We start from the raw sequence: 14298 nt of genomic DNA, 5'->3' as shown, positions 1-14298 counted from the left end.
TTTCTTTCTTTCTTTCTTTCTTTCTTTCTTTCTCTCTCTCTCTCTCTCTCTCTCTCTCTCTCTCTCTCTCTCTCTCTCTCTCTCTCTCTCCCCTTTATTTCTTTCTCTTCCTCCTCAGCAGTCATTATTCCCTATGAGCTCAGGACATTCTGTTGGCTTCCTTGGGGAGTCATTCAAACAGCATCAGTTCCCATATTCCCCTCTTTCACACTCCACCACGCCACACCCAGATCTCCCTTATAAACAGATACATCATGTGGCCAGGGCCCAGTTGAATATGTTCAGATGGAGGCACCACTCACAGGGCTCAGGAAGGGATCAGATTGGGTTGGGGGTAGGGGTAAGAGAGCAAGGGACACAAAGGCATTGGGCCCATCCTTACCCAGAGCTGTGAAGAATTTCCTCATTGCACCCAGCTGAAGCAGGTTTTTGGCTATCAAGAAGTCTCCCAGGAGCCCTGTGCCTATGTGGCCCAGCCAGTTCCCAATGTATGGAGGGGCACTCAGGAAGCCACTCTAAGGAATAACCCAGGGCCAAAAGGCCCCCCTAGAATCAGGAGTTGGAAGAGCTTGGGGAGAGGAGAAAAAAGAGGAAAAGAAAATGAAGTAGAATGAAAATGAGAAAGGGCAAGAAGGGAGGGGAAAAAGGTAAAAGGGATCCTTAGCAGAAGTAGCTTTTCTTCTGAATGCCTCAAATCTAGTCATCAATGAGCTATTTCTTTGGATTGAGCAATGTCCTTTCAAATTCTCCTGGAAGTTACCACAGTAAGGTAATCATGTTTGGAATCAAAGGGTTGGAGTAGGAAAGAACTTTAGAACACAGAATATCAGAACTGGGAAGAATCTTAAAACAAAGCATGATAGAGCTGGAAAGGACCTTAAAACACAGAATATCAGAGAAAGGAGAATATCAGAGATGAGAACATAGAGGTCAAGATGTAAATTAGAACCTAGAATATCAGAGATAGAAAATATCTTAGAACCCAGAATGTCAGAGCTAGGATGTCCCAAAGGACATAGAATGTCAGAGCTGGGAAGACTCTTAGAACAGAGCATGATGGAGTTGGAAGGAACTTTAGAATATAGATGTCAGAGCTGGAAAGACATCTTAGAATACAGAATGTCAGAACTGGAGGGGATTGTAGAAAGCAGAAGTCAAAGGTAGGAGACTTAAAACTTAGGTTATCAAGGCTGAAAGAGATATTAGAAAGCAGAATGTCAGAGTTGAGATGCCCCAAAGGACAAAGAATGTCAAAGCTGAGAAGAACCTTAGAATATAGCATGATGTAACTGGGAAGCACCTAAAACACAGAAGTTAGAGCTGGGAGTCCTGGAACCTCAAACTTTAGAGCTGGAAAAAAAGCTTAGAATTCAGAGAGGTGGGATGTCTTAAAGAGCACAGAGTGTCAGAGCTGTGAAAAATCTTAGACTAGGACATGAGAGAACTGGAAGGAACCTTAGAAGTTAGAGCTGGGAGGCTTAGAACTGGAACATCTGGGCTGGAAGGGACCTTAGAATATAAGAAATCAGAGTTGGGAGGGGCCTTAGAGACCATCTAATGTCTAATCTAACCTCCTTATTTACAGCTGAGACCTAAAGTGTTCATGTGATGGCTCAACATCACTTAGTATCAAGCTGCCCAACAACCCAAGAGAAGTGGCAGAAAACCTTGAACTGTGGTTCTCTACTAGTGAGGTAGAGAGGAAGAAAGAAGAGAGGAGAAGGAAAAAAGTACAAAGAAGAAAGGAAGACAGTTATCTGAAGCTACATATAGGTTCCCTGGTTTGCTCAGCTCTTAATTAATAGTGGAGAATGCTGGGCGGTAAATCGCTCTCTCTTTTGGTGATGAGAACTTAGCTGATGATGCTGAGGGGCATAGAGGTCCATGGTGGCACTCACCTCCCTGGTGTCCAGGTGAAGGATGCGGTTCAGATACATAGGAAGCAGGGTCAGGAGGGTGTAGAAGAGCCAGTCACAACAGAAATAGGCAACTGCAATGGCCCACAATGGCCCACATTTCAACATGGAGAAGAGAGGTAATGACCAGCTGTGGCAGTGGCCCTAGGAGGAGAAATAAAACTATCTAAAGTTCAAGAACACTGGGCTTGAAAGTTTGAAGACATGAGTTTAAATCCTGACTCTGTCAGTTGAGAATGATGTGATCTCAGGTTGTACCTGAATCTCTGTTTTCTCCTCTGCAAGATGTGGATAATAATACCTGCCCTACCTACTTCATGTACTGCAGTTGGGATCAAATGAAATTCTAGATTTTTATAAAGGGAAGCTCTTATTGGGTCCTTTCCCCATTTCCAAGCTCAGGCCATAGCAAGGCTAGCAAGAGAAAATTCCCCTACCTTCTGGGTTGAGGCTGATCTGATGTATTCCTTCTCTGTGGTACTGATGCAAGGGTGACTGTCAGGATCTTCAAACACCAGAAAGAACCAAAGCAGGCACCAGACACAGTTCACACCTCCTAGGAAATAGGGATAAGAATAAGGCGTGAGAACTACCTCACATAATAAAAAACTGCGGTATTCCTCACAGGACTTTTCTTTACTCATCTGGGCCTTATAACAACTCTAGCAGAGAACCTGGGCAGATATTCTTTTTTTTTTTTTTAATGAATTAATACATTTAAAACATTTTATTAAATATTTCCCAATTATGTTAAAATTTTTTAACAATCATTTCCTAAAATTTTGAGTTCCACATTCTTTTCCTCCCTCTTGCCCATTCCCCACTGCTTGGGAAAGCAAGCAATATGGTATTGATTCTACATATTAAGTCATGCAAAACATTTCCATATTAGTCATGTTGCAAAAGAAAATATATATTCAAAAAACCCTCAAGAAAAATAAAGTGAAAAATGTTTCAATCTACATTCAGAATTTAACAGTTCTCTATTGTGAACAGAAAGTGAAACATTGTGGTATGATCGTGGAATGATCAAATGTAATCAACTTTGCTACCACTTTGCTACCAATAGCAATGCAATGATCCAGGACAGTTTTTTTTTTTAAGATTTTTTTTTTTTATTTTTTAAACACTTAACTTCTGTGTATTGACTTATAGGTGGAAGAGTGGTAAGGGTAGGCAATGGGGGTCAAGTGACTTGCCCAAGGTCACACAGCTGGGAAGTGTCTGAGGCCGGATTTGAACCTAGGACCTCCCGTCTCTAGGCCTGACTCTCAATCCACTGAGCTACCCAGCTTGCCCCCCTGATCCAGGACAGTTTTGAGGGACTTATGAGAAAGAAGCTATCCACATCCAGAGAAAGAACTGTGGGAGCAGAAATCCAGAAGAAAACATGTTTTATCACTCATTTATATGGATATAGGATGTGGGGTTTTGGTTTTTAAAAGATGACTCTATTACAAAAATGAATATGGAAATAGTTATTGAGTGATAATACATGTATAACCCAGTGAAATTGCTTGTTGGCTCTGAGGGAAAAGGGGAGGGAAAAAGCATGAATTGTAACCATGGAAAAATATTTTAAAAAAGAATTTAAGGGGCAGCTGGGTAGCTCAGTGGAGTGAGAGTCAGGCCTAGAGACAGGAGGTCCTAGGTTCAAACCCAGACTCAGACACTTCCCAGCTGGGTGACCCTGGGCAAGTCACTTGACACCCATTGCCCACCCTTACCACTCTTCCACCTATGAGACAATACACCGAAGTACAAGGGTTTAAAAAACAAACAAACAAAAAAAGAATTTAACAGTTCTTTTTGGAGGATGGAGAACATTTTTCTTTAGCAGTCCTTTGAACTGTCTAGGTAGGATCATTGTCTTTTTTTTTTTTAACCCTTACCTTCTGCCTTGGTATCAATTCTAAGATAGAAGAGTGGCAAGAGGTAGGCGATTTGGGGTTAAGCAACATGCCCAGGGTCACACAGCTAAGAAGTATCTAAGACTAGAATTGAACCTCCCAACTCCAACCCTGGTGCTCCACCCACTAGTTGCCCACGGATCACTCACTGTCTTGATCAGAATAGCTAAATCATTCACAGTTGATTATTCTTACAATATTGAGATCACTGTGTACAATGTTCTTCTGGTTCTGCTCACTTCACTTTGCATCAGTTCTTGTAAATCCTCCCAGGTTTTTCTGAAACCATCCACCTCATCATTTCTTAAAGTATGACAGTACTCCATTATGATCACATATCATAACTTGTTTAGCCATTCCCCATTTGATGGCCATTCCCTCAATTTCCAATTTTTCATCACCACAAAAAGAGCTACTGTAGATATTTTTGAGTGAGTAAATTCTTTTCCTTTTTCTTTGCTCTCTTTGGTATATAGACCTAAAATAAAGCAGACATTCTAATCCCTATTTTTATAAAAGAGGCAATCAAAACCCAGAGAGGTTAAGAGATTTGCTCAAGGTCACACAGTGAGAGAGTAGAAGAACTCAAATAAAAACCTGGTTTCCCAAACCTTAATTCAACTTCCTGCACTATTTTATATTGGTTTCTAAAGTGAAAGACTAAGGCTCTGAATTTTTAATTTAGGCTCAGCAGAGAGAGGAACAATTGGTTCACAGATCATGGAGGCATCATGGTGTAGGGTCAACAGTGTCAGACTTAGAACGCTTGGATGCAATTTCTGGCTCTAATACTTATTCTCTGTCTGGCCCTAGGAAAGTCACTTGACCTCTGTGGTCCTACAAAAATAAGTAATTTGGACTACATTCTGGCTAAGGTCCCCTCTAGGGCGACCTGAGTCTACGATTTGAATCCAGATTCAACTGTCTTGCTGATTACTACCTCAACTCTGCTCTCTTCTCTATCATTATCGCCCTCCCCTAAAGAGATACTTCTTTCTCTCCAGGACCCGACTGGCTCACTCATATGCACAAACCAGCCTAGTGAACTTGAGATCATTCAGTTACCCTAAGTACAACCTTGAAATATTTCTTTTTTTTCTCCATTTGTTTTAAACACCTCTTGGAATCTGCTGGCTTCAGCTTTGGCTGTTGGGAGGGGAAGGGAAGGTAGTTACCAAAAATACTGACAAAATACTCACAGAAATACCTGGTTGATCACTTACCAAAGATGTAGAAAAAAGCAGGCCACCCCAGAGTCTGGCAGGTGATGCCTCCCACCATCAGGGTGAAAAAGGTCCCTAGTGTGGTACCTGGGAAGGAATATAAAAATCCTAGAATTGAAAGGATCCTTAGAACCCAGAATATCAGAGCTGGGAGGAATCTTAGAACCCAGAATGTCAGAGCTCAGAGAGTCCTTAGGACATGGAATGTCAGAGCTGGGAGGACCCTTACAACACTAAATATAAATCTGGGAAGGCCCTTAGATCCTAGAATGTCAGAACTTGGAGGGCCCATGGAACACAGGATATCAGAGTTGAAAGGGACCCTAAAAAAAAGATAATGTCAGAGTTTGAAGGACCTTTAAAATATACATGTTAGAACTGGAAGGCTCCTTTTATTCTAGGTCATTGGGTGTCAGAGTTACACTGGGAGGGCCCTTAGAACATAACAAGTACTATATTATAATTATTCAGGATCTCAGCGAGCACATCTTCCAACTTTCTTATTTTCAAGTTGAGAAACCTAAAGCCTATCAAAGAGAAGGAATATGTCCAAGGTCAAGTCTCATTGCTGCCTGAAACTGAGCATGCGGGACCCTTGGGAAGGAGGAAACCATGCTGAGGGTGATTGTTCTGAAGATAAATTTTTCATAGAGCACAGCCTTATAGAAGGACAGCCTTCATTTCTTCTGGGGTGTGGGAGCTATAATCCTCTTGTAAAATGTATCCCTGGGAATGTGGATTCAGGGAGTGAGGGCCCCTAGCCCCTCAGAGCAACTGGTCAAAGGCCCAGGCCCCAAGAGGCAGGTTTGTGAGAGGTAACTAAGAGTGAGCCCTTTCTTACCGGCATCTGAAAAATTCATGAGGCAGGTGAGTTCCTGAGGCGGGGCCCACTTTGTCCAGAGAGTGTAGTAGGCTGGGAATATCACACCCTGTCAGGAATGGCAAAGCAACCTGGTTATTCCTGTTGCAAAGGTGGTGATTGAGTTCTGGATTTTAGAAATTTAGAAGGGGAAAATGCATGAGTGTGATAATTAGATTAAATCTATACTGCCCATCTTTAGATTTAATCACCAAAGGTGAAAACATCTCCCTTTTGGGTGGTCTGTAACCCACATGTGCTAGAGTAACAAATCAGAATTTACTGACTGCCTTGTGGGCAGTCCTAAGAAAAATGTCTGTTGTGATTGGACACGTAAACTAAGAGGAAGGCCACAGGAAGTGACGCAAAAGAGGCCCCTTTAAAAAGAGACCTCAGTGAGCTGGGCACGCTCTTCTTGTTCATTGCTGGGACCTAGAGGAGTGCTGGACGTGGGACTCTGAGACCTTGGTGAGACTGTTCTTAAATCTCTCTCTTAGAACTACATGTGGTGAGTGAAGAAGGCTGACTCCTTTACCCTCCTAGGAGGTACTAGCCTCTGGGAGGCTCCCTTGATTGGGAGAAGCCCTTGTGGCTAAACCCCTTGTTAATGGACTTTTAGGCTACAGCTGGGCCTTTGGAGCCCTGCCAGAGTAAAGCCCAGACTTGAATACAAATCTCTTACTCTCCCCTCTTCTCATCTCTCTACTTCCACTCTCTCCTATATTTTGTAAATAAACTTCCATAAAAGTCATTTTAACTTGAGGTTATTCTTAATTGGGGATTGATAATTGTTTAATCCCCTGGTGACCTAACCTTTTAATATATTCAACCAAAAGCCCCTTTTTCCAAACCCTTACAGGGGAGGATAGCAATAGGGATGGATACTGGACCGGTGGTTTCATGGGTGTACAGAACTCCTGGATGAGGAAACTACCTCTGCTGATGGCAGGTTTGCATCTCATTTGCAACTTATCATCTTAAAGAGATCCAAAGAAAGAAAAGCATCTTCCCCGACGACGTGCTGCATTATGTTTCTAAAACTTGTTTAAGGGAGTAGAGTTAGAGTTAGAAAGAAGTTTACAGCAAATGCCAGAGCTGGAAGAACACAATGTGAGAGCTGGGAGGGATCTTAGAACAGACAATGTGAGAGCTGGGAAGATCCTTAGAACATACAATGTCAGGGCTTAGAGGGCTCTTAAAACCCAGTATGTGTCAGATCTGGGGGAATTCTTAGAACCCAGAATGTCAGAGTTAAGAGGATGCTTAGAAAATAAAATGTGAGAGCTGGGAGGGATCTTAGAACCTTAGAACCACTACCAAAGGCACTTATGAACTGGTATGACTTACTGCTACTGTTATGGTATCTCGATAAAAAGGAATGTTTCTGGAATTGGAAGATCTGAGTTCAAATCCCAACTCTGTTGCTATTTGCATGATCTTGGGAAGGTCACTTAACTCCCATGGATCTCAATTTCTTCATATGGAAAATAAGGGGGTTGGCCTTGCTGACCTCCAAAGTCCCTTCCAATTCGAGATTATTGATCCTAAGCTCCTGTTACTAATAGCTAACATTCTTACAGGGCTTATAAATATTTTTTTTTATTATTTTTTTAAACCCTGACCTTCCATCTAAGAATTAATACTGTGTATTGGTTCTAAGGCAGAAGAGTGGTAAGGGATAGGCAATGGGGGTTAAGTGACTTATTTTAAAGTAACAAGACACACTTCCCTCATAGAAACCCTTTGAAGCGAGGTGACTTATTGGATAAAGAACCAGACTTGGACTTAGGGAGTCCTGAATTCTTATCTCACCTCAGACACTTACTAGCTGTGCACCCCTGGGTAAGTCACTTAAATTCTCTGAACCTCGGTTTCCCCATCTGTAAAATGGAGATAATCATGGTATCTACTTCATAGAGTTGTCATGAGAATCAAATGAGATAATATTTATAAAGCTCTTTGCAATTTAATGCCTACAGAAATATTAACTCTTATTTCATCATTTTTCACATGAAGAAATTAGATTCATGAGATGAGAAATCCAAGGTCACAAAGATAATACATTGGATTGGAAACCGAGGCGAGCTTCTGCCTGCTAGTCCTGGGTTCTTTCAGGCTATGGTGACACCATTATGGTGCTTACCTGAGAGAGGCCTCTCAGAGCCTGGATGATGGCAAGATAGACCACGCCGAGCTCTGCGGCCGAGGGGAGGAAAAGGCTGAGGATGGAGGAGAGGAGCAGTCCAGTGCCCAAGACAGGCTTCCAGCCCACAATGCCAGTGAGGTAGCCTCCAGGGATCTGGGTGATGAGGTAGCCATAGGAGAAAGAACTCAAGAGCAATCCACAGGTTTCAGGGGTCCAGTTATAGACAGGAGCCTGGAAGAGTGGGAGATCTGTCAAATTACTAGGGGACTAGAGATGTGCAATATAGTGTAATAATAATATTATGGTCTAATAAATGTATAATATAGTATACTAGTATTATATAATCAGTACATAACAGTATAATAGGAACAGAGTCACAATTAATATAAATATAGTAAACTAATATTAACATAGTACAATAAATGTATAACACAACATAACAATATTGTATAATCAATACATTGTGTCGTTTAATCATTACAATTATGGTCAACTCTTTGTGACTTCATTTGGTATTTTCTTGGCAAGGATACTGTATTATTTTGCCATTTCCTTCTCCGGCTCATTTTACAGATGAGAAAACTGAGATAAACAGGGTTAAATGACTTGACCAGGGTCACACAGCAAAGATACTGGAATAGTTTGCCATTTCCTTTTCCAGCTCATTTGACAGATGAGGAAATTGAGGCAAATAGGGCTAAGGGACTTGCCCAGGGTCACACAGAAAAGATATTGGAATAGTTTGCCATTTCTTTCTCCAATGCATTTGATGGATGAGGAAACTGAGGCAAACAGGGCTAAGGGACTTGCCCAGGGTCACACAGTAAAGATACTGGAATGGCTCTCCATTGCATTTGACAGATGAGGAAACTGAGGTAAATAGGGTTAAGTGACTTGCCCAGATCACATAGCTAGGAAGTATTTGAGGCCAGATTTGAACCCGGGATGTTCCATCTCCAAGCCTGGCTCTCTATCCCTTAAGCCCCCTAGCTATGCCACTTAAATGTTTTACAATGATTGCACATGTATAATTTATAGCTAACTGCTTGTCTTCTCAAAGAGGAGGGGAAGGAGGGAAGAGAGAAACAGAAACTCAAAATTTTATTTATTTTTTATTTTAATTTTTTAAACCCTTACCTTCCATCTTAGAATCAGTATTTTGAAAGAACTCTTTCAATGGAAGGTAAGAGTTCTTTCAAAATTTAAAAAAATATTTTAAATCAATACCGTGTATAGATTCTAAGTGAGAAGAGCAATAAGGACTAGGCAATGGGGGTTAAGTGACTTGCCCAGGGTCACATAGCTAGGAAGTATCTGAATCCACATTTGAACTCAGGTCCTTCCATCTCTGGACCTGACTATCAATCCACTAAGCTACCTAGCTGCCCCCTGAAACTTAAAAATTTTAAAAACAAATGTTAAAATTGTTTTTACATGCAATTGATTAAAAATCAACAAAATTTTAAAATAGAAGCTAAAAATGTCACTAAAGCTTTTGGGGGGAAAAAGATGTCATGTTGTAGAGCTGTCTGAGGCCCTCTCTTTTGACCCCTGAAACAGTTTCCTACCTTGATCTCTGTGGGCTGGGATGTGTTGGGGGGAGCAGGAGAGGGCCCAGGACACACGTCTTTGGAGACATTGAGAGATGTCTGCTGGCCTGTGCTGTTCACCATGGCAACTATGGCGATGCTGAGGTCCACCCGCTGGGAGTAGGCAACAAAGAAGGAAATGTGCAGGATGACAGCAAGGCCCCAGCGGACGGAGCAGAGCCCTGGTACTGGGGGCAAACCCATGGAAAGAGTCAGAGTAGTTGGATAGCCAAGATCCACAGGTACCTTTCTCCTCTTCCCAGCCTGGCCCCTTCCCCCTTTCTAGTCTTTGTACACTTCACTCTCCAACTTGTACTGTGCAATCCAAGTGCCTCATCTAACCCACCTGTAATTCCTGGGACATGATTCTTCATTTCCAACCTCCAGGCCTTTGTACTAGCTGTACTCCATACCTAGAGTATCCTGGCCCCTCCTCTCCTCCTCCTGATTTCCTTCCATCCCTTGAAGACTCAACTCAAATTCCATCTTTTACAAGAAGCTTTTTCTCCCCTTAGGACTAAGGCCTTCCTCTCTCAGATTATCTCCCATTCACTCTCTGTAGATATTTTATATATATTTGTTGTTCAGTTGTGTCTGACTTTACATGATCCCCTGGACTTTGGTTTTCTTGGGCAAAGATACTGGAGTGGGGGGCAGCTGGGTGGATCAGTGGATTGAGAGCCAGGCCTAGAGATGGAAAGTCCTAGGTTCAAATCTGGCCTCAGACACTTCCCAGCTGTGTGACTCTAGGCAAGTCACTTACCCCCTATTGCCTAGCCCTTACCTCTCTTCTGCCTTGGAACCAATATACAATATTGATTCTAAAATGAAAGGTAAGGGTTTTTAAAAAAAAGAAAATATTGCATATAGGTTCCAAGGCAGAAGAGCTACATTTTAAAAAAAGCTTTACATTTTGTCTTAGTATGGATTCCAAGATAGAAAATTGGTAAGAAAGAGGCAATAGGATTAAGTGACTTGTCCAGGGTCACACAACCACAAAGTGACTGAAGTTAGATCTGAACCCAGGACCACCCATGCCCAGGCCTAGCTCTCTATCACCCAAGCCTCCTAGTTGCCCTCTTGGATTATATGGCTAAATTCCTTTCTCAGTCCTACATTTCTTATATGTTTTTAAAATTTTTCCAATCAGAACCTGGGATTTCACTGGTAATAGAATGCCCACTTTAGAAAGCAAATTTTCAACTTATAGACTAAAAGAGTTTCACTTTTGTCTTTGTATCTCTAGCACCCAGTGCAGTGCCTGGCACACAGTGGCCCCTAAACGCTGCTTAGCAATTGATTGAGCAGAGGGCTGTGTGGGTAGTGAGATGTTAAATGGTTTGCCCAAGATCACACAGCCAAGAATGTCTCAGAGAGGGGACTTCAAACCAGGTCGTCTTGACTCCTAGACCAACCACTCTATATTCTAAGGACCCATCCAGCTAGATGTTCCACATAATAAAGTCCCTCCAGGAAGTGACAGCGAATGTCCTGAGGTCTCTCCTGGCTCTGGTGTTCTCTTACAGGTGCCATCAGCATCTCTGCTTCCTACATTTGCCTTTGTTTGAGATAGGAGAGGAGTGATGGATGGAGAGACCAAGTATGTTAGACCCGAATTCAGAACGACTCAGATTATCACTTACTAGCTGTTTGCCCCGGGCTAATCAGACTCAGTTTCCTCATTTGTAAAAAATGAGGACAAACAATAACACCTATTTCCCAGGTGTTATTTCCTCAAATGAAGTAATGGATACAAAACCTTAAAATTTACTGCCTTTTGCTGGAAGGTCAAATACTGAAACTGAAGCTTGAATACTTTGACCACTTAACAAGAAGACAGGACCCAATGGAAAAGAGCCTGAGGTTAGAAAAGATTAAAGGTAGAAGGAGAATGGAATGGTAGAGGATGAAATGATTAGAGAGTGTCACGGAGGGGCAGCCAGGTGGCTCAGTGGATAGAGAACCAGGTCAAAAGACAAGAGGTCCTGGGTTCAAATTTGGCCTCAGAAACTTCCTAGTTGCGTGGCCCTGGGCAAGTCACTTAACCCCTATTACCTAGTCCTTAATGCTCTTTGGCCTTTGAACCAATATACAATATTAATCCTAAGATGGAAGGTGAGTGTTTTTAAAGAGTGAGACACGGATAGAGAGATGGGGGTGTGGAAGAAAGAGAGAGAGAGAAAGAGAAAGAGAGAGAGGAGAGAGAGAGAAAGAGAAAAGAGAGAGAGAGAAAGAGAAAGAGAAAGAGAAAGAGAGGAGAGAGAGAGAAAGAAGGAGAAAAGAGAAAGAGAGAGAGGAGAAAGAGAGAGAGAGAAAGAGAAAAGAGAAAGAGAGAAGGAGAAAGAGAGAGAGAGGGAAAAGGAGAGAGAGAGAAAGAAGGAGAAAAGAGAGAGAGAGACAAGAAAGTAAGGAACATGAGCTTTGACAGACTTTGAGAGACAGTGGGGGACAAAAGGGCCTGGTGGGCTATGATGGGGTCATGAAGAGTTATACATAACTGAATGACTGAATAACAAACCTTAAAATGCTATATAAATGTTAGCTGCCATTACTGTTATTATCATTTTTTGTTATTATTATCATTATTATCAATTTACCTTTCCCTCTATGGAGCTGCTCATCTAAGAGAGGACAGGTACTTTCTCCATGGATCTCAGGGACTGAGCTGTCATCCTCCATGCTGGGTTCGATGCCTCTTCTTGCGCTCTTGGGCACCTCTTCTTTCTGGGGATAGTCTGTCTTCTTAGCATCCACAAGATAGTTACAGCTGCGGCAAGGAAGAAGGTTTCTGTCCAAATCATGTGGCAAAGTCAGTGACAGTTACACACACACACACACACACACACACACAAAACCTAGGTGGAATAAATCAGATTCTCATCCCTCTTCTCCAAGCAGCCTTCCCATTTCTTGTAGCTATCTTGTACCTCGAGATGCCAACTGGACCCCATCTTCCATGTTGCTGTACATTTTTTCTCCAAGTTGTCTGGCAAATGTATATCTTTTAAAAAATTTTTAAACCTTAATATCTTTTATATATATGTATCCTTCTATATTAATTTTATTTGTTACAGGGCTAGGCAATGGAGGTTAAGTGACTTGCACAGCTAGGCAGTGTCTGAGGCCAGATTTGAACCCAGGATCCCCCATCTCTAGGCCTGGCTCTCAATCCACTGAGCCATCCACAGCTGCCCCCTGGCAAATGTATATCTTAACTTCTACTTCTCTGTAGCCCTCCTTCCATCAATCCAAACACACACACACACACACACACACACACACACACACACACACACACACGCTCCACAAAAAGACTTAGAATGATTTATTGTTTTTTCTTAAGACCCTCAAAGGCCCTTATTCCAAGGAGCAGAAGGGACTATCAAGACCAGTCACCTCCTTAAAACCGAATAATATTTAAAAACAAACAAAGAAAATGAAACCGAGAAAAAAAAAAAAGACTTGTTCAGGGTCACTGAGCTAATTAGTGTCTAAGACAGAATGTGAACTCAGGTCTCCCTGACTCCATCCATGGCTGGCACTCTATCTATTGCATCAAGAGCTGACCCAAGAGCCGGGAGACTCTCCATAGTATGAGCTATAACCAAAGTCTTTGGGATGAATGAATGAATGAATGAATGAATGAATGAATACTGTTTATTAAGTTTGTACTATTGGTTGTAAATAAACAGACTTCAGAATTATGATGCATGAAAGAGTATCTGAAGGTTTGACCAAATGACTTTTCCAGTGCTAACATTTTCTGTTCTAAGGTCTTTCATAACTCTGATATTCTATATATTATGGGTCTAGTCTAGTTATAATAATCTATATGTGCAAATTGGGCATCGAGGTGGTGCCACAATGCATAGAGTATTGGACCTAGAGTTGGGAACTCACTTTTTTAAAATTAATATATATATATGCATATATATATATTTAAGACTCACTTTCATGAGTTCAAATCTGGCCTCAGATATTTACTGTCTAGATGACCCTGAGCAAGTCACTTCACTCTGTTGGTCTCAGTTTTCTCATCTATAAAATGAATTGAAGAAGGAATGGCAAACCACTCTAGTATGTTGGCTGTGTGACCCTTGATAAGTCACTTTACCCTGTTTCCCTCAGTTTCCTCATCTGTAAAATGAACTGGGGAAGGAAATAGCAAACTATTCAGGTATCTTGGCCAAGAAAACCCCAAATGTGGTCAGGAACAATCAGACACAACTGAAGTGAATGAACAACAGTTCGATTGAGCTCAACAAGGATTTATATTTTCACATTGTGTTCTAAAGGCTTTGCCAATTCTGACATTCTAGTTTAAAGTCCCTGCAACCTCTGATCTTCTATGTTCTAAGATGCCTCCCAACTCTGACATTCCAGGATCTAAGACCCCTTTCAGTTCTGGCATTCTCTGTTCCAAAGACCCTCCCTGCCCCAACCTTTATTCTTAGGTCCTACTATCTCTGGCATCCTGGGTTTGAAGGACACCACCCCCCTTTGTCCCCCCAGCTCTGACATTCTACAATCCCATTCCTTGAGCTCACCGTCTACAACCCAGCTTCGTTCTGCTTTCCTCATCCTCTTCTGTCCCCCCCTCCCAAGGATGCCCTTATTTTACTAGAAATGGACTCTGACCACCCTGCCTTTACCTG

At 41.9% G+C, this 14298-nt stretch overlaps 1 protein-coding gene across 1 annotated transcript in view; it reads right to left on the bottom strand.

The window, feature by feature from the left end:
• The window catches only part of LOC123241017 (sodium-dependent phosphate transport protein 3-like), an 18107-nt gene extending 5506 nt beyond the window's left edge, over positions 1-12601 (bottom strand). The window contains exons 1-9 of the mRNA XM_044668726.1: positions 12585-12601; positions 12241-12410; positions 9623-9831; positions 8052-8285; positions 5891-5978; positions 5050-5136; positions 2354-2472; positions 1899-2060; positions 294-515 (exon numbers count right to left, since the gene is read on the bottom strand). Of these exons, the coding sequence (XP_044524661.1) occupies positions 294-515; positions 1899-2060; positions 2354-2472; positions 5050-5136; positions 5891-5978; positions 8052-8285; positions 9623-9831; positions 12241-12410; positions 12585-12601 (1308 nt within the window). The remainder of the gene's footprint in view (positions 1-293; positions 516-1898; positions 2061-2353; positions 2473-5049; positions 5137-5890; positions 5979-8051; positions 8286-9622; positions 9832-12240; positions 12411-12584) is intronic.
• Between the last annotated feature and the right edge of the window lie 1697 nt (positions 12602-14298).

This window comes from Gracilinanus agilis, chromosome 3, assembly GCF_016433145.1.
Source record: "Gracilinanus agilis isolate LMUSP501 chromosome 3, AgileGrace, whole genome shotgun sequence".
Lineage (NCBI taxonomy): Eukaryota > Metazoa > Chordata > Mammalia > Didelphimorphia > Didelphidae > Gracilinanus > Gracilinanus agilis.
Note: the sequence above shows the minus strand (reverse complement) of the source record. Positions and strands in the feature narration are given on the sequence as shown.